This window comes from Phocoena sinus, chromosome 8 (genome assembly GCF_008692025.1).
Source record: "Phocoena sinus isolate mPhoSin1 chromosome 8, mPhoSin1.pri, whole genome shotgun sequence".
NCBI lineage: Eukaryota > Metazoa > Chordata > Mammalia > Artiodactyla > Phocoenidae > Phocoena > Phocoena sinus.
In genome coordinates, this window is record NC_045770.1 from 99246205 (window position 1) to 99266986 (window position 20782).

The following is a 20782-nucleotide window of genomic DNA, read 5'->3' on the forward strand; positions in this document are numbered from 1 at the left end:
CTAGCTAATGCAATAACACAAGAAAAGGAAGTAAAAGTTACACTATTTGGGAAGGAAAAAATAAAACTAATCTTTGATCACAGATGATATAGTTGTCTAAGTACTTTGCAGAAAATCCTAAAGAATCGACAAAAAACTCCTGGAACTAATAAGCAATTACAGCAAGGTTGCATGATACATGATTAATATACAAAAATCAATTGCTTCTGTATGAACCAGCAATGAGGAACTGGAATTCGGAGTTTAAAACATAATACCATTTACTTTACCATTCCCCGCAAAGAGAAATATTCAGGCATAAATCTAACAAAATATGTACAAGATCTATACAATGAAAACTACAAAACTCCAAAGAAAATCTAAATAACTGGAGGTGTATTCCATGTACATGTATAAGACGACTCAGTGTTGTCACATTGTCAGTTCTTCCCCACTTGATCTGTCATCAGTGTAATCCCAATCACCATCCCAGCAAGTTATCTTGTGAATATCGACAACCTGATACTAAAGTTTATAAGGAGAGGCAAAAGACCCAGAATAGCCAACACAATATTAAAGGAGAAGAACAAAGTTGGAAGACTATGACTACTTGACTTTACTACTTATTATTATAAAGCTGCACTAATCAAGATAGGGTTGTGTTGGTCAATGAATAAAGAAGAAAATCAGGGCTTCCCTGGTGGCGCAGTGGTTGAGAGTCCGCCTGCCGATGCAGGGGACACGGGTTCGTGCCCTGGTCCGGGAAGATCCCACATGCCGTGGAGCGGCTGGGCCCGTGAGCCATGGCCACTGAGCCGTCGCGTCCAGAGCCTGTGGTCCGCAACGGGAGAGGCCACAACAGTGAGAGGCCCGCGTACCACCAAAAAAAAAAAAAAAAAAAAAAGAAGAAGAAGAAAATCAGTGGAACATAGCCCAGAAATAGACACACCAAAATATAGTCAACTGATCTTTCATGAAGGAACAAAAGGAATACAATGGAGCAAAATGGTTTGTTCCACGAAAGGTGCTAGAACAACTAGACATCTCCATGCCAAAAAACCAAACAAAAAAAAAAGAATCTAGATATATACTATACACCTTTCACAAAAGTAGACTCAAAATGAATCATAGACCTAAATGTAAAATGCGTAACTATAACAGTCCTAGAAGATAACAAAGGAAAATCTAGGTGAACTTTGTTTTGGCACGAAAGCATAACCAAGGAAAGAAAAAAATGTTATGCTGGACTTGGTTAAAATTGAAAAGTTCTGCTCTGTGAAAGACACCTCATCCCCACCACCATGCAGTGCTAAGGTAAGTGCTGGCAAGGTTGGAGAAAGTCCATGTAAGCCTGAGCACTGGGACACGAGGTACTTCCTGTCACTCTTGGGCCCTGTGGCACCTGCAGCAGGCTAGCTGGGGCAAACTCCTGTTACTTTAAAGAGAGAAAGAGAGACAGAGAGAAAGAGAATGAATAGACAAGCCACAGATTAAGATAAAATATTTGTGAAAGACACGTCTGAGAAAAGACTGTTATCTAAAATACACAAACACTTTTAAAACTCAACAACGAGAAAGCAGATAACCCTATTATAAAGATGGGCAAAAATCTTAACAGACATCTCACCAAAGATAGATGGCAAACAAGGCAGGTGAAAGATGCTCAATGTCACATGTCATTAGAAAACTGCAACTTAAAACAGTGATGAGCTACAACTACCTATGTTCTATGGGTTCTATATAAAAACTCAGAATTTACAACACCAAGAGTGAACCCTAATGGAAAATGTGGCCTTTAATTAATAATAATGTATCAATGTTTGCTCTGCAATTATAGCAAATGTACCACACTAACCCAAGATGTTAATATTAGGGAAACTGAAGGGGTAGGGCACTGATGGGATACATGGGAAACTCTATGTATTTTCCACTAAGCATTTTTATAAACCTAAAACTGCCCCAAAATAAAGTGTATTAATTTTAAAAAAATCATCAAGGGACAGACGATAGGGAGAGAACAGGTGTGGAGCTGTCCATTGTCTGTCCCTTCCCAGAGGATTTGTGTGGCTTGTGTTTACTTCTCCAGCAATGGCTTGTGACAATATGCATGAGTAGTGCTAACCAGGGAAGTTCCCCAAACTTTTGAGTCCAGAGTTTTTATTAGGGGCTTGTCATGTAGACGTGGTTGACCACCCATGAGGCTGACCTTAGTCACCAGCCCCTCCAAATGTCAAGTTGATATTGTGTGCCCTAAGTCCTCTACCATATATCATGTGTGTTAGTATAAACTCTCTGTCATGGCCCAAGCCTGCCAGGTAAACAAAGACACTCTTATCAATCAGGACATTCCAAAGGCTTAGAGGTTACCTCCCAGGAGCCAAGGGCAAAGGGCCAAATCTTTCTTTGGGTACAATTAATGCTTTATTGCCCACAGAACCTGCATTCCAGCACAGCTCCCTTTGCCCAATCCTTGCCCCCTTTTCCCTTCCTTCCTTCCTTCCTTCCTTCCTAGGTGTTAAGCCAAAGGATGCTCCTTTATAAACATTCTGCTCACTAAGCTCTGTCTCAGAGTTGGCTTTCTAGAGAACCCTACCTGCAACAGAGGTTGTGATGGGATACTTAGTCTGTAGTTTTGGTCCCACGTCCAACTCTGATCAGATTTTATTCACCAGGTTTTGAGATTTATTCTGAACCTTCCACAGAAAAAACTGTACATCATGTACCAAAATAGAAGCAAAAGTTTCCGTTGCTTTAGGAATTTAGATCCGTGAAGTATTTACTTTCAGGACTCCGAAGACAATTAAGGTAAGTCAGGTACTCTCAAAGAAATCTTTCTGTTTCTGGTCAGAGAGGCTTCAGGAAAAGTTCAAGAAAGATGACTGGCATTCACATTCAAGGATTATATTCATCTGAGGAAAATCCCAAAGGGCAGACAACTCCTTAAAAGGAGAAAATAACCACTGCTTTGGATACAAACTACATGAAACGCAGAAAAAGTAAAGGCAAGCTTAAAAGTGATGAAAGTGAAAACATGTATGTGTCACTCAGCTGTCAAAACAGAAGGAGAAAATCAGCAAGGAGCTGGTGGCGTTGGGGTGTCTCATGACAGCTTGGCAAGGACATAGGTTCCCCACTCAGCCTTTGTGGTCACTGGTGGGGATGGGACCACAGTTTTTCTGTGCTGTTTGGCTAGAGTAGAGTGGTTACTATTTAAAAGTTTTCAGCTTTGCTATGCTGCCCCTTTCTTTGTTTTTTTGATTAGAGAGAGTAGGCTTTCCGTGTTGTGTTTGTTCGTTTTGCTTTGTTTTGGGTCCATGCCCATGGCATTTCCAAGTTGCTGGCTTCTTCCAATCCAAGTCTTGGGTATATGAGGCAAAAGGAAAACTAGGGAAACACCACCATTTTTTTCCTTGGGTCCCAAGGTCCCTAAATGATCTGTCTTTCCTCCAACTTTCAGAGTCTTCACATGGTTTGCCAGGATTTTTAGTTGTACTTAGCTAGAGGCATAGGGAAAAGTATGTCTACTTCTTCTTCCCAGAGGTTGAAATCCCATATTGGCTTTTACACTTTATTGTCTTTTATAACCTACCCATGAATGTCAGATAATATCATTTCTATTGTGGTGCCCTATTAGACAACGCAGCTAAGGATCCCACAGATGGAACCTCTTCATAAAGGAGTGACAATGTTCTGGAAGAGCATATGGGACCAGAAATATTGTTGAGAGCATTTCTGGAAAATATATTCTTCCACGCTCTTTGCCTTGGGAAACTGATAAGCACTACAGTTAAAGTAACCCAAATTTGTTTCTCATCTCAGTGACTCAGTTGAATACATATCTGGAAACAGCAGTCAAATCAGGACTCTCCCACCTGATTTGCCTTAACTTCAGAGGACTATTCACGTCACGGTGAGGAGGCACTATATAACACTGCAGGAAAAAGAAGAGAGCCAACTAACTGGGAAAAAATAATCAGCCGACACAACGTAACACTGATGTGGTCCTAAATGTACATAGAGCAATTATAATTGGGGGAGGGTAAAAAGAGTTAAAGGGAAGTAAGATTTCTGTACTTCACTTGAACTGCCAAAATGACTACATTAGTAGATTGTGATGTTGTAAATATATAGTGTAATGCCTAGAGCAACATCTAAACAAGCTATTCAAAAAGAAACATTGAAAAACACTATACATAAGTCAAAACAGAATCTTCAAAACGTGCAAGTAACCTGCAGGAGAAAGAAAACAGACAGAGCAAGCAGAAGACAAAAAATAAACGGGCAGACTTAAGCCCTAACGTATCAATAGTTACATTAATTGCAAATGGTTTAAGTACACCAAGTAAAGGGCAGAGACTGACAGAGTAGATTAAAACATGACCCAGCTATAAACTGTCTACAAAAAAACTCAGTTCAAATTGAACATCATAGGCAGATTGAAGGTGAAGGATGGAAAAAATATACATCACAAAGACATGGATAAAAGAAAAACATGTGTCTATCTTAATACTAGGTAAAGTTGGCTTCAGATCAAAGAAAATTACCACAGAGAAGGATACTATATAATGATAAAAGGATCAATCTACCAAGACAATGTAGCAATCTAAAATGTGCAAAGCACAAACAACAAAGTGGCAAAAAAGGTGAAGCACACCCTGATAGAACTAAAAGAAATAGACAAATCCACAGTTGTAGTTAGAGACTCCAATACACCTCTTTCAAAAATTTATAGAGGGCTTCCCTGGTGGCACAGTGGTTGAGAGTCCGCCTGCCAATGCAGGGGACGCAGGTTCGTGCCCCGGTCCGGGAGGATCCCACATGCCGCAAAGCGGCTGGGCCCGTGAGCCGTGGCCGCTGAGCCTGCGCGTCCGGAGCCTGTGCTCCGCAACGGGAGAGGCCACAATAGTGAGAGGCCCGCGTACCGCAAAAAATAATAATAGTAATAATTTATAGGACAACTATACAAACAGCTTGGCTAAAGAAGAACGAAACAAAGTCATCAACCAATAGCATTTCATGAAAATTTATAGAACACTTCACTCAACAATAGAATATACATTACTTTTGAGCACCCATAGAACATACCCCTTTTAGCAGGTTTAGGCTTTTTCTACTTGAGAATTTCTGGTTTAGCTGGTTAGATGCTGTTTTCTGCCTGGTACTTCCAGCCTCCCCTTCAGTCGTTACTGATAGTTTATAGTTTCTGGATCTGTACCTCCCAGACCACAAGAGACTTTCCACGGTCTTCATACACTTGGTCTCATGATTGGAAGTAAAAATAGCTCAATACAAATTTACAAGACTTTTTTTTTTTTTTTTTTTTTTTTTGCGGTACATGGGCCTCTCAGTGTTGGGGCCTCTCCCGTTGAGAAACACAGGCTCCGGACACACAGGTTCAGCAGCCATGGCTCACGGGCCTAGCCGTTCTGCGGCATGTGGGATCTTCCCGGACCGAGGCACGAACCCGCGTCCCCTGCATCGGCAGGTGGACTCTCAACCACTGCGCCACCAGGGGAGCCCTACATGACCTTTTCTTCAATTCTACTTGTGTCCTCTCAGAACACTCTATCCTCGTTTTCTCCCTTCCTTTCTTTCACACTGAGGCACTTTTACATTGCCATATATCTTGCCTCTTATCACACCATCTCCTCATCATATAACTTGCGTTATGGAACAAGGTGTAACTTGCGTTATGGAACAAGGTGAGTTTTTTGTTTGCTTGTTTGTTTGGTTTGGTTTGGTTTTTTTGCCCAACTAATTTTTGGATACCAGTTTCCCCTCTGCTAAACATGTAACTGGGGCAAACTGCTCAAGTTCCCTAAGCCTTGTCATTTATAACATGGGAATAATAGTGACTCTTGTTAGGATTAACTGAGGTAGCCTTAACTCCTTTTCCTTTTGTCCTTCAAACCCTAAAATTCCATGTTTTAATGAATGGTGTTGATTGAGTTGGATTGGGAGACTGGCCTTAGGGAAGAGGTTTACTGGAGATTCTGGAGGTCACCCTGGGGAGATTTCTGGGAAAGGGGACCAGCAAGAACAGAGCTCAGAGGTAGCCTCAAGCCTGGTGCTTTTGGAGGCCCGAAGACGAGCATGTTTGATATTTTTCCTTTTATTTTGTACTTAGAACTCAGTGAGGAGGGAGGTAAATAAAGGTAGGGGGTGAAAAAGATTTGGAAAGAACTAGTGATGGGAGAAAGGACAGGTATAATTCAAGAGAGAACAAGAAACAGGGAGGGAAAGCAAATCTTCCAAAGCAAAAGAGATCATATATTATGAAAGAAAACGATTATTTCAGAAAGTTTCATAATCCCGGTTCCTAACACATAGTCTACTTTTATTTTTCTATATCCTATCCTGGCTCTTGAGCGTATGAATTCATTGTCTTACGTAGCTGCAACTTTAGCAAAACAAAGTTTGTGTTTTCTGGCAAGATTAATATGTAAGCCCGATGTCAATCTACCTTTTTAGTCAGAACGCACCCATTTTAGATTATTTTCCACGTTGACTATTGATGACCAAAACAACCAAGTCTAGCTTGTGTCTGTCTTAGTGTCTCATTATTTCGGTCATAGAAATCCTGAAAAATAAATCAATTTAGCATGTGTCTTCTTGATTCTGGTAACGTCTAAGCAGGCCAGAAAAACCACATTTGCTCCCTACCATAGACAGTGTTAATCCATCACCTCTCAAATTGCTGCATCCCTTTGGACTGGGTCTCGTAAGCAGAGAGGCCCAGTTAGTTGAGCTAACTGGTGTGTGGCCAGTGGCCGGCACGCGTCTCTTTAGGCCAGCAGGGAGCGCGTGAGCTCCAGGGCACCTGCTCTAGTCGTCAGGGGGCGTGGCTCTGCATCCTTGACGGACAGCTGAGGATGCGGACGAAGATGAGGTAATACAACCACACCAAGGAGAGCGTGCGGCTGTGGGCGCGTGTGCGTGCGAGCGTGAGTGTGCAAGACACTAAGTGTCTCGGAGCTCGCTGTCCGGACACCGATCACACTGCATTAAAGAGAAAGAAAGACAAGAAAAAAGAAAATTCCATTTCTGGGAGGGAGACTGCAAAGTTACGGCCGGCGACAGCTGCAGTCCCAGGGCTTTGTCCTGGGGGGGTCGCTTTTCCGCGTCTAGGGACCGGAGAAACCCTCCGCAGGCGCGGGTTTGCCCGAGCGCCGGGCTTGGGAGGGGCGACTCATTCTAGAAGCAGCTGAGCGGAGCCACAGGGAGGGGGAGCTCTGTCCCAGGCGGCGACAACTGAACGTGCGGTGAAAGGGTGGGGAAGGAGGGGAGGGAACTCGGCGTGCCAGTCCGAGCGCGATCGCGCGGCGAGATCCCACCCCGGCGTCTGCAGAGCCCGAGGCGCAACTGGTGCGAGGGCTTGATGCTCGCCTCGCCGTCGGCCCCAGCTCGCGGCCGCCGGGGCTCCGGCCGCGCGCCCGCCGGGTGGCTTTGCTAGGCGGGGGCCAGTTTGCAGAGAGCCGGACATTTGCATGAAGCGACTCGACCCCACGGAGCAGCGGCAGCAGCGGCGGACCCGGGCGGCGGCGGCGGCGGCGGCGGCGGCGGCGCGCGGTCAGAGCCCGGCGGCCCTGGTCTCCGGGCCCCGGTGGATGCGCGGCTGGGGGGCGGCCCATGGGCCGGAGCTGAGGCTGCCCGGGGTGTCGAGGCGCGGGGCGGGGGGCGCGGTCGAGGCCCGGAGGCGGCGGCGCAGGAGGAAGCGGAGGAGGGCGGGCGCGCCGGGCCCGGGAGGCAGGCATCGCAGCGCTGCCGCCGCCGCAGCCCCGGGCTCGCCATGCTCCTGGCCTCGGCCGTGGTGGTCTGGGAATGGCTGAACGAACACGGCCGCTGGCGTCCCTACAGCCCGGCCGTGAGCCACCACATCGAGGCGGTGGTTCGCGCCGGCCCCCGCGCCGGGGGCAGCGTGGTGCTGGGCCAGGTGGACAGCCGTCTCGCGCCCTACATCATCGACCTGCAGTCTATGAACCAGTTTCGCCAGGACACCGGTGAGCCGGCCGCCCCTGCCCCGCCCGCGCCTCCTCCCCTGCCTGCCCTGAGGTCTCCCACGTCGCGAGCCCACCGGGGCCCACCTTTGTCCGCATCTCCATACACTGGTGTCACCGAGAGGGGGTCGTGGAGGGGGCGCTTGACGTCCCACGATGCTCTTAAGATACCCCGTGCAATAAACGTCCATGCAAATAGTATCCGTGGTTTGGTTATGCAAACCGAGCTTCAACCTAGCTCCTGAAAAACCCCCTTTCACGCCCCCCTTTGAAACGCTTGGTGGCTCTTGTAGAAATTCCGGGGCTCACCAGCCCACAAGCAATCCTAGCTGATAGGAAAGGCTTGCTGCTCTCATTCCTCACACATCACCTTGGCTGACTGACCCTACTGTACCTCAGGCGCCCTTGGGCCTGCCGCACGTTCCCCTGGTCAACCACCTTGCTGCCTCTACCCCTCCGCGGTGGGATGGCTTCCCACAGCTGCATCCTGGGGGGGAGGAAGAAGGGATTCCCGGGAGGCTTTCACTGTGGTCTCCTACGGGCAGGGAGGGGCCTTTCTGGGAACAGAGATGGACTTGGGGGATTCCAGGGCAGGAAACGCCTGGGTTGCTGTGGCATTGGTGAGTGCCTCTGCTTGGGCACTCCAAGCGTTGAAGCAACAGGCCAGAGCAGATGGAGGGAACGGGGGGAGGGACACAGCTCCGGAATGCCTGGCTGGGAAGCTGATCGCTTTGTCCTTGGAGGAGAAGGATTCCTAAAAAGAAACTGTCCCCAAGATTCACCCCGTAAAGGTCCCCTATGGGGGACACTGAACTCCTATCTTTCTGTGAGAATCAAGTTGCCACTGTGGCCACCGCAAATCCCACATCCCAGCTGGCCAGCCTTTCCAGGTCAGAGCCAAGAAGAGAGCCTGCAGGCTGGAGGTCAGGGTGGCGGGTCCTTGACATGAGGAGCAGAGGGGGGGCTGCATCTCTTTGCGTGGCCCACGCATGGTGCCCAGGCTTAATTTACCTGGGACAGGTCTGTCTCTCCAGTAGCCTCTTCACAGAGGTGGGCAGTTGTTTTGGGGATTCTGGCTCGGCTTTCCCGAGAGTGTGACCCAGGAGCCTGGAGAGACAGGTGTGGAAGGGAGGGACCGGAGGGGAGGACCGGGTGAGTCCCAGAGGGTCAGAGAACAGCTGTGTGAGCAAAGGCATCTCCGCCTCCTTGGAAAGCCCCCGCATCCTGTGCGCTAATTAGGATTGTCATGGGAAAGGGGTATCTTTCCACCCTCGTGTCCTCATCTTTAGTCATAACTCCTAACAACCTCTTTGCCAAGGACTTTGTAGACACCGACCGACTGAGTGAAGCTTTCTGGGGAAAGGATTCCAGAAGCGTTAGCATCTGGAGGGGCTTAAACCTTGGTGGGAAAGGGAGGGGGTTGGAGCTGAGAGGGACCGGGAGGAAGAGGGAATAAGGAGGAATGTGGGGAGGTCGAGAGAGAGGATTAAGTGTGGCCAAGGGGGAAGGGGGAGAAGGTAACTGTGTACTTTGGACAGAAGTCCGAGAGGTGAGGGTGGAGGCATCAGACTGGGGAGGGGGAAGCTAGCCCTGTAGGTGGGGTCAGAGAGTCTGACAGTCAAGACACCTACCTGACAGGGGACTCCAATCCTGCTCGGAATAAACGGGCAGGTGTTAGCTTTTCTATTTCAGACTGAATCCCAGCAGCAGATGGAGAGACACCTTGGTGACATAAAGGTCCCAGGCCTTGTCCCACATTTGAGAAGGGGGCAAGTTTAATCAGTGTTTAGGGATGTCTGAGATGGGCGTGGTTCCTAGGAAGGGTCATGGCCTGAAGGGCTCTTACTGCAGAAATGAAGTTCTGGAGAAAACTGTGTTGAAGGACAGTTGCTACTTCTCCCAGGTCTGACCACCCTTCCCTGAGGACAGGCTGCCCACTGCCTGGTGGTTCACAGTTAAGTCGGAGGCTGGAGCTCCTCAGATTTTAGACCTGACCTGGCCCTGGATCATTTTTCAAACTGCCTCAGGGTGTGTTTTACATTTTTTTTGTCTGTCTTTGAGGGATTCAGACTGCTTTGGTGTCATCCACTCATTCTAATGGTTGATCGGCCAACGTGGGCTGAGAGCCTCCATCCTCAGCGCCAGGCCCCGCGCTGGGTGCGCTGGGTGAGAAGGCACTGGGCTGAATTCCCAGGACTGCTGGGTCTGTCGGGGAGCTTGTCAAAGCAGAATAGAATCTCTGGGTTTCTGGGCTCACAGCCCCCTCCTCTGTCTTCTCCATCAACAGACACACAGTTCCTCTCAATATAGCTCATTGATGAAGCCGTGACAGGGTAGGAACTGTAAACCACCGGCTCCCAGGCAACCTCCGCCAAGCCCTGGCAACGTTTAATTAAATTACCCACCATCCCCAAGCCGCAGTTTGAAGCTGGGAACCAGAAACATCCCCATAAACAAAGGAGAGCTGGAAGTCCCCTGCCCAGAGGCGATTCCTCTCTTTTTTTGTTGTTGCCTCCTCTGTGTGGGGACATTTCCTGACATGGGAGCTGTGTTTTTTCAGAAGTTGCCTGCCCTGCTGCCAAGGAAGTCCTCAGACTCTCCACTCCCCTGGGTTCCGACCTCATCCAGTCTGTCTCCAGGGAGATGGCTGGGAGGTTGCGGATACCCTCTGCCCACCTCTGTTTGTCCTGGGCCCTTCTCCTTCCCCAGACCGTCTCTGAGTCTGCGCTTATTTGCATTCTATGCTGGTCTCCTCTAGGCATTTTGGGCTAGAGAATGGGGAAGAAGGGAAGAGACAGGGCTAGATAGAGGTGAAGGAGTCTTGGCTGCTTCGAAAAGCCTCTGTTGGGTCCTCTCCACCCACGATCATTTGCCTTGACTGGGCTGACCTTTTTCTGTTGTAGGGCAGTGGCTGGAGCTCTGTCCCCTGTAACTTCCAACATCCCTGTGCTCTGTATCTTCCAACATACCTGATCATTGCCATTTTCAGGGCCTGGCGACAGGATGGGGGAGGACCCGGGCTGGCAGTGGGAGACGTGACTCAGGGTCTCATTCCAGACCCACTGGCTTACTCTGTGGCCTTCAGCAAGTGCCTCGTCTGCTCAGGCCTCATTCTCCCTCGTAGAATGAAGAGCAGCCTTAAGGTTCCTTCTGGCTCCTTTCCTCCCAGCATGCAGATCGGCAGGTGAACTCTGAACTCTGAACTCTTGGACTCTGCGCCAGTGATGACGCTAATTAGAAGTAACATGGTATGAGGGAGGGTTCTTTCCAGCTCAGTTTTCTGTGCCTATTTTGCCTCTTTTATGTCTTTAACGCAGTGACAGGAGTCAGATGGAGAGTGATTCAAGGGTTTGATAGAAGCTGATTTTTAGTCCCCCCCCCCCAACTATACTCCCCACCCTGAGCGAGCACAAGAGTGGTGGGAGCAAATGTCACGACCACGTGACAGCTCCAGTATGAGGGAGGCACCGAGCACATTGCACACATCATCTGGTTTCATCCTCGGCCATCTTATGAAGGACCCATTGTTCTCATTTCATAGGAAAGGAAACAAGTTGAAAAAGATGAAGTTGCTCAAAGTTTTACAGCTAGTCCACGGCAGAGCTGAGATTCTGAACCAAGTGCCCATGTCCTCCTTCGTTTGGTGAACACTTATGGACCACCTACTTCTTGCAGGCACTGTTCCAGGCTTGTGGGATATAGCGATAGCAAACCATCCAAGTCTTTGCCCTCATGGAACATTCTCATGAGGGTGAGGGGTGCTGGTAAGAGAGGCCTGGGATTTCCTGGGTACAGGAGCACAGTGTTGTATGGATGTGGGTGAAATGCCCTGGAGCCCTAGGGTCATGCCTGAAAGGTGTTGTCTCTCATTTCCCAGGAGCCAGAACAACTCGGGTGCTTTGGATGTACGTGTCTGAGTTGCTGGAAGAAGCTTTTTTCCTCTTTCTTCCTCCTCAGTCTGTGAAATCCTTTATCCCTGTGGCATTAGAAGCCTTGTCCTTGGGTCACACTGCATCTTAGGATCCAGTGGATTTCCTCAGATCATCTAATTCAGGGTCCTGACTGTAGAAAGGTCCAGGACTCGCCCATGTCAGATGGAGTGATCTCAGAATAATCAGAGAATGTAATCCCACCATCTCTCTTGTCCCACGACTTTCGTGCTGAGGTCTGCCTTCTGTTTTTAACTAACCCTCTAGGGCTGCACCGAACGCAGCATCCTTCCTTCCAAAAATCAGCTCTTCCTTGTGACACCCCTCTTCTTGTTAAATGACGTCACTGCCTTACTGCTTGCTCGTGGTCCAAGCCTCAGGGGTCTTTGACTCGTCTCATCATTCTTTTTGGATGCCCCACATATACAGGCATGTGGAAGCTGAAACTTGAGCATACGCGGTGCACATTCTGCAGTTGTTCACATGTAGATTCCCGGGCCCAGCTCCCAGGGATGCCGGCCCTCAGGTCTGGAGGGTGTTGCCGATCTGTTCCCCAGGAGATTCGAAAGCACGTGATCCTGGATCACTTGGAATGCGTTCAGCTACTTGTGGTCAGGTCCTGCCCATTACGTAGGGTCCCTCTGGTCTACCACCTGCTTTTCATTTTTGCTGCCAGCACCCTCCCCCTTCCCCCCCCCATTACTTCTCATTTGGAACTAATAAACGGAGCAGCTCTGGTGTCATCACTTCTCTGTGTCACAAACCTCACTGGTTCCTCGTGGCCTGTAAATAAAAGCCCTCATAGCCTGGCAGTCCAGACCATCTATGCCCTGGCTCTCACGCACCTTTCCAAGTTTATCTTCCTGTATGCCCATATTTTCCTCTACTCCCGCCAAACAGATGCGCCTTTTATTCTCAGGCATTCCCTTAGACACCCTCCCGCCAACTATTCACAAGGTCCCTTCTCCTGAGATGCCCTTCTTCATCATTTTCACCTGTTGAGGTTCTCATCATTCAGGCCCTATGGTCTCTGTTATACTCTCCATTTCTTGAAATGTTCTCCAAATTATGATTACTTCCTTTCTTCAGTGGATATTTATTGAGCCCTCAGGACATGCTAGGCATGGGGGCTACAGCCACAAGCAAACTCCTGGATGCTCACCCTCATGAGATTGGGAGTCCCATGAGGTAGGTGGACATTCATCAAATGAATCACACAAATGAATGTGTAACTGCACCTCAAGACAGTGCAAAATATAGGAGCAGGAGTTTTACCTGGTCGGACAACCCAGAGAGCTTTCCTCGAGGAAGTGAGCTGAAATCTGAAGGATAGGTAGCCAGGAGGATGCCAGAGTGTGTGAGGGGAGGGACCGAGATTGTGAAGCAGCCCAGAGAGGAGAAGAGGCAGTGACGAGAGTCTGCAGGAGGCCAGTGGGGCAGAAATGTGGGCAGAGTGTATTAGGATTCGAGGAGACCACAGAGGTTGTGGGTGGAGAGCATCTTGGTCTTGACCTACAAGGAAGTCATGGAAGGGATCGAAGCACCGTGGGGTTGTGGTTACATTTTCTGCTAACATTGCATTTGTTGACACCCTTTGTGGTGGCATATTCTGCCTCATAACTAGGCACTTGTCTTGTTTTAGACTGGGAGGTGCTTCAGGAGCGCCTGAATCTGCATTCCCCACAGCAGCTAATGCATAATGTGGGATAAATGATCAAATGCCAACGTAGCCAGAAGTCCTCACCCCATCACAGCACGTCTGTTGAGCCCTCGTTACTGCCGACTCTGGGTTAGACACTGATATGAAAAGTGCCAAGATGCTTGTATCCATCAGACATAAGCAGCTGTGCACCCCAGGCTCCTTGAAGATGGAGCCCGGACTAGGAGAGCATTTCAAGAAATGGATGGCAAATGGCATAGGACCTGAAGGATAAGGAAAGTTTCAGTAGATCAAAACAGCAAAGGAGGGCATTTTGATAGACGGGACCTGGTGAATAGTAGGGGCAGCGGACAGTCAGGGAACACTGAGGGAATGCAGGAGGAAAAGGGGGCATCTGTCCAGGGCAGAGAGGAGGACACACCTGGAAAGAGGCAGGGCAGAGTTTCCAGAAATTCTGGGGCAACTCCCAGGCATAGCTGGGACTGACACCACCATTGTGAAAAATGCATTTTAAGCACATTTATGAGAATTGGTCAAGTGCATTGTTTGTCCCTGCTACCCTGGAGAGAGAATAAAATAGTGTCATTTAAGCTCTCTAAACTTAATGTCCTCATCTTTAAACATTGTTTCACAGGATTGCCAGGGAGATCAAATGAGATAGGATAGCTGAAGTTGTTTTCTAAGTAACAAAGATTGTGCAAAGAGGGAGTTTAAACTCTCCCTCTGGTCCTCCTCTTCTCTCTCTCTGTCTCTGTCTCTGTCTCTGTCTCTCTCACACACACGCACATACACACACACGTCACATCCCCTGGACTAAACTTTCCCCGTGACTTCTCCATCCTGCTAAGACGTACAATAGAAGATAAATTACGATAATAATCACCAACTTTTATTGAGCACTTGCCAAGCAACAGGTATTATCTTAGCATTTATATTCATTCCTGCATTTAATCCTCAAATCCACCCTTTGAAGAAGCTACCCAGGACCCAAACAGATGAGGAAACTAAGGCTTAATCACGCAGCTGGAAGGGACGGAAACTCTGCTGTTGGATCCAAAGGCTGCGCTGTTTGTCCCCCAGCAAGCTGGCGCCTTAGGAAGGAAATGGCGGCAAACCAGGGGCCTACTGGCCACCCCGTTCCTCCTGCTCTCCCACTCCCCCCACATCCAGCAGACCTCCTGGCGCTGAATAGGGAGGGGATTGTTCTGCTTCTCCCTCCTGCTTCTGACTGTTGATGTTTGGGGTCATTAAGGGGCTTGGAGATGGGGGCGGGGGGGTTATGACCTGGCAAAGGCCTGAATAGTCATTGTTCCTTTTCTTCCCCCCTTGAATGAGATTCTGTCCCCAGTCTTGGTGTCTCCCTCTGGGTTGGAGGAGGAGGTGGGTCAGAGGCCAGGAAAGGGGAGCCTTTTCCCACCACTTTGATGGATAGAGCTTAAGCTGACGGATTCCAGCATCCTTGGAGCTCTCCCCAGTCTCCCTACCCGGCCTTGAACCAGGCATCTTCAGTCTTGATGTTAATATCCACGAAATGAGCCCTGGTTGGGCATGGATCTGAATTCAAGGTTCCGGTAGATAGAGGAGAAAGAGGCAACAGTTACAGGTTTAGTTTTCCCTGACAGTCCTGCAGGTTCATTTCTGCTGTCCTATTCCCCTGCAACAAACCCTAATCTCCTCCCTGCTCTCACCACCTCCCATCCCACCCACTGTGAGACTGTCGAAATTGAGACTCTCCTATCTTTAGGACGGTTGAGCTTCTGGCGGGGGGGGCGGGGGGAAGACGTTAGATAAATAGAAAGTTATTCTTACGATCACTCTTGCAGTTGTTGATATAAGACTTAATGCTGGGAAGTATGAGAGAGTTCTTCCAACCTGACCTTTTATTTTTTTTTACCACACCCAAAGAAGTCCAGAGAGCCAGCCATCGCCCCCAGCCCTGGGCGGCCTTCCTGGGTTGGGGGCAGAGTCTTCCTCTATCCTCTAGGGTCCCATGACCCTGTGTTCATTTCCTCTGTAGCCTTCGGCGCTGAGGCATGTGGAGAATCAAGGAACAAGGGAAATGATATTTCTGCGCACCTAGCACGTGTCAAGGGCTTCATATACCTTATTGCAGAGTACAGGGCGCATGAGAATTCCAGGTCCTGCCACAGACAAATGCATATTCGTTGATTGAGTGAGCCACATTTAATTTTACAAAAACTCGGCAAAGGAGTTATCATCTTGTTTCTTGGGGGAGAAAAGAAGGTTGTGGGGTGTTATATTAAGTGATCAAATTTGCCGGCAAACTAAGGTCTCCCGACTCCAAACCAGGAAGTGCTCTTTCTGGTACCCTGTACTATCTCCAACATCCTTCCCCGTGTAACTCATCCGCTTCCACCCCCCTGTGACTGCTGGACTTCAAAAGGGCAGGAATGAGCCTCATTCCAAGCTGATATCTCAACAGGCAGCCCAGTGCCGGCACACTGTAGGACTCGTTTAATGTCTGCCTTTTAACGTAACACGATTCAGTTTCATCCCTTGGTGACCCTGATCCTCTCCTCTGTCCCACTCTGGCAGGGACCCTCCGTCCGGTTCGCCGCAACTACTACGACCCGACCTCGGCCCCTGGGAAGGGCGTGGTGTGGGAGTGGGAGAACGACAATGGTTCTTGGACGCCCTACGACATGGAAGTGGGCATCACCATCCAGCACGCCTACGAGAAGCAGCACCCCTGGATCGACCTCACTTCCATCGGCTTCAGCTACGTCATTGATTTCAGCACCATGGGCCAGATCAACCGGCAGACCCAGCGCCAGCGCCGCGTCCGCCGGCGGCTAGATCTTATCTACCCCATGGTCACTGGCACCTTGCCCAAGCCCCAGTCCTGGCCGGCCAGCCCCGGGCCTGCCGCCGCGCCCCCCGCCGCGCCCTGCTCCTGCCCGCAGTGCGTCCTGGTGATGAGCGTCAAGGCCGCGGTGGCCAATGGGAACGCCGGACCCCTGCAGCCCCCGGCTGCCCGCAAGCACATGCCCGAGTCTGGAGTGGTCAAGGTGCCTCCCCCACCAGGCCCCGGGGCCAAGCCACTGGACAGCACGGGCACCATTCGAGGCCCGGTGAAGATGGTCCCATCGCAGGCGATCCGGCGACAAGCCTCCAGCACGCCGGCAGGGGCGAATGCGGTCTCCCCTGCTAGCCCCCCGGGAGCCAATGGCAAGACCGGAAGGGTGGCCCTGGCGACCTTGAATCGGACCAACCTGCAGCGACTGGCCATCGCCCAGTCCCGGGTGCTGATCGCCTCCGGGTAGGTGCTTCCATGGCTGCCTCTGAGCGTCAGCTGATCAGGGGCATCAGACGTCACCGATCATCCGGGTCAGAGATGAAGGAAGGGCTGCCAAGGCTTAAGGTCCTCCTCGTCTTCACCTGACCCCCTGGCTGCAGGTGGAAGGTAGCACGGTGTGGTGGGTAAGCAAGGATGTGGCCTTTGGGATCCAGCAGATCTGGATTCTAATGGAGACCTTGCCTCTTCCTAGCCCTGTGATAGGGGCGGATCCCTAACCTCACAGAGCCCCAACTTCCTCATCTGTAAATGCTGGCCGCAGTGAGCATTAAAGGAGGTGATGCCTACCGAGAGACAGCAGGCAACATTCAGGGGCTCCCACCATGTTCTAGTCTGGGGGCTTTATCACTTTACTTAATCCTTACAACAAGTCTATGGAGTAGGCTTTTTTTTTTTTTTTTTTTTTTTTTTTTTTTGCTGTACCTGGGCCTCTCATTGCTGTGGCCTCTCCCGCTGCGGAGCACGGGCTCCGGACGCGCAGGCTCAGCGGCCATGGCTCACGGGCCCAGCCGCTCCGCGGCATGTGGGATCCACCCGGACCCGGGTATGAACCCGTGTCCCCTGCTTCGGCAGGCGGACTCTCAACCACGGCGCCACCAGGGAAGCCCCTGGAGTAAGCATTTTTGATCCCATTTTACCCTTGAAGACATGAGAGTTTCACTCGCTCCAGAGCACGTACCTAATCATCAGCAGAGAACGGGATTCAGACTTCAGGAGGTCTGAGCCCAGACCTTCCCCACTCAGCCATGCTGCTTCCCTGTCAATCACATACCACAGTGTCCAGCACACAGCAGGTGCCAAGTGAGGGTTAGTCCCTTTCCTCTGGTGCCTCCAGATTGGAATAACAGCCCGTGTTTAATGAGTACTTACTACCTCCCAGGCAGTTCCCATGCACCGTCTCAGTCATTCTTGTGACAACTTGGGGATGTTGTAGATTCTGTCATGACTCCTTTTTATCATCCTCTTGGCCTTCCTGATCATAAAATGGGAGAGACGCAGGTTCACGTGGTACCCGTAGCCTTTGCCTGCCAGCCCCTGACTTCTTGTGAGATTGGCCTCTTATATGTGTCCAATCTTCCCTTTCTCTGGAGGAGCCTGGCCCTGCCTGCCGCCCAAGCCCCAGACATTCGGGATGGTTCAGAGGTAGGTTGGACCCAAGAGTGTGAAGGTCAGGCTGCCCAGAGGAAGATCTCTGCACATAGAGGCTCAGCGCCGGGAGGAGACAGGAAGGAGGGTAGCTTGCAGACCATGAGGCCGGGCCTTTAATCCTGCCTCTGCCACTGGGTGAGGCACGGATTCTTTGCAAGGTCCATGTTCCCCCTGTGTGGAATGGGGATCATCTTGCTTGCCTTGACTACCCCATGGAGTCAGTGTCAAAACCTCAGCTAAGAGCAGTCACCCCTTAACAGCTGACCCGATGCGCTCGCCAGCATTAACTCATGACCTTACACCGTGATGCAAGTGTCAGGCATGGGCACTCAGCTGGGAGTTAACTCCCCAAGGAGAGAGGCACAGCCCACGTGTTACAGAGTGGGAGCTGGAACCTAGATTTCCGTCTCCTAGTCTGCCGCTCTTTGGGCCAAAGCCCAGCTCCTTGTTGTACTTGAAGGCAATTTATAAATGGTCAGATGCTAGTCAGATGCCTGGGGTTTTCATGACTTCCTCTGAGCCTGCAGAAGTATTTGGCAGAGGGGAAGGGGTACCCGCACAATGCCGCTGCACGGTTTCTCCACACTGGCGTACAGCAGCATCCCAGGACCTCTAACAGAGTTCCAGGGCGACTGCTGGCATGGCAGAGGGAGGCTCCTATAGTGGGTAAGAACACAGTCTTTAGAATCTGACTGGCTGGGCTGGAACCCAAGTTTCTGGCTGTGTAACTTGGGGCAAGTTTTGCATCCTCTATCTTCAGTTTACTCATCTGTAAAATGGGGATAGGAATGGTACCTTGCTTATAGGGTTTGTCATGAGGACTTAAATGAAATATTCAGTGTGGATTCACTACAGTGCTTGGCACATAATAAGAGTCTTTTCAGTATTAGCTGCCGTTACTATTACGAACAGTATCTATGCACTCTGTAGTTACTGAGTCGAATCTGCCACCCTACTTCATTTCTGGCGCCTACACAAAAGCCAAGTGACCCCATGCCATACTTGAGGGAAGGGAACCCCAGATCACTTTAAATGTCGATGAAGGAGTCGGCAGCTCTTTATCTCTCTGCTTGAGGATCTACCTGCCAATAGAATCCGAGCAGCAGAATTGGGGCGGAGGTCTGGGCAGTGCAATTTCAAAAGGGCTATAGAAACAAGTTGTTTTTTTCTCTGCTCTGTTTTCCTGACAAGGGAGGCCCCTCCCTACCCTCTCTGTCTTCCAGCCCTCTCCTTTTCACCTCTTACCACCTCCCTCACCCCCACTACCATCTTCTCCTCCAGTCTTTCTTGGCCATTTAATTAGCGTGTTTATTCCCTTTGTCTGCCGTTGCCATCGACCTTCTGTCGTCCAACGGCCCCTTCCCCCTCCCCTCTCTGCCCATGACCTCTTCCAGTAACTTTCCCACGGAAAAAAGGAAGACCAGGGAGGGCGGGAGAGGTGGGATGGAGAGAAGGGTTTTGGGGGGAACAAAAGATCCTGTGAATTATTCAGAGACACAAGCAGGGGGTTTCTAAAGAGGAGAGAGGAGGGCTGTGCTGCGGGGGGGCGGGAGTCGCCCCTCTGGCCGTCTTTTCCAGAATGGAAGCTTCTCTATCTCCAGCGAGACCTCAGTTGCTGGAGAGACAAGACCATTGTTCCGCCGAGGATTCCTGGGTTGGCTCGTAACTCCCAGAAAAACACTTCTCACCATGGTATCTGCAGAGCTATTCTCCCCTCATCAACCCCCCCCTTCCCCTGCCACCTTGCCAGCTCTTCTCTTTTCTTAGTTTTGTATGTTAGAGACAGAAATTAAAACGTGCACCCTCCATAACTGGGAACTTCCCCACGGCACGGGGGCAGGGGGTGTCTGCTGATTGATTGGCCCGCGAGTACTTGGGTCAGGCAGCTTTTGCTGAGCTGAGTTGCCAGGAGGACGTGAATGCTCACCTGCCTTTGGGTTACTGATCTCTAGGAAAAGGACTCGGGCACCTATAACCCTGGGGGCCCCGACAGGGTGTGCCCGGTGTGGACCATACAGGCCGTTCTCCTTGGTTTTCATTTTAACCAAGAACGGTGGGGGAAGGGTGGTCAAGTGTTGCCTGCTCAACGATCTGCCCAGCACTCAACTTTGTATTAACACTTTACACCTGACATCCTCAAGAATCTGAGAAAATTGGAATATTAACCAGGAGAAGGTTTTATATCAAGCCCAACTTCCTCTTACCTTTGGGAGCCAAAAGATGTAAACAATCGCCCAGATTTGCATAGGGCTCAGCTATTTACAAAGTATTCGACCTGGATCCTAAATCCTCCCTCCCTGGGAACCCAGGGACAGGGATTTAGGGCGCCCTGTTTACTGCGTGGTAACTCAGATGCGGTCCTGAATGGCAAAGAGGCTGCACGGTTCTCCCAAAGGCACAAAGTCGGTGCAGAGCTGGGCTAGAAGCAGATATCCTGACCCCCTTGCAGGGCCCCTTCCGCTGGACACTTCTGTATTTCATAAGCAAATATCCCCTCTTCCCCAAGCCCTGCTGCCACCATCCAGAGCCTCCTGACAAGCCCTTCCGCCATGTTGTCCCTTTCCTGGTGTGGCAGGGACACCCACCTTTTCCGCAGTATTCACCAGCACACCCTCCCTCTCCCCAGACCTTGCCCCCAACTCGGGGTTCTCGGGCTGCCCGGGATGTACGCTCTGGGGATTGGACTATTTCCTGGTTAACCAGGTTGGGTGTGGAAACCTGCCAGTCCAGTTTGTGGGAACAAAGGTGGCTT

General features: G+C 50.2%; 1 protein-coding gene across 1 annotated transcript in view; it reads left to right on the plus strand.

Moving 5' to 3' along the window:
- The first annotated feature begins 7667 nt into the window (after positions 1-7667).
- The window catches only part of DTX4 (deltex E3 ubiquitin ligase 4), a 33788-nt gene continuing 20673 nt past the window's right edge, over positions 7668-20782 (plus strand). The window contains exons 1-2 of the mRNA XM_032641621.1: positions 7668-7979; positions 16122-16845. Coding sequence (XP_032497512.1) covers positions 7769-7979; positions 16122-16845 — 935 coding nt within the window. The 5' untranslated portion in view covers positions 7668-7768. The remainder of the gene's footprint in view (positions 7980-16121; positions 16846-20782) is intronic.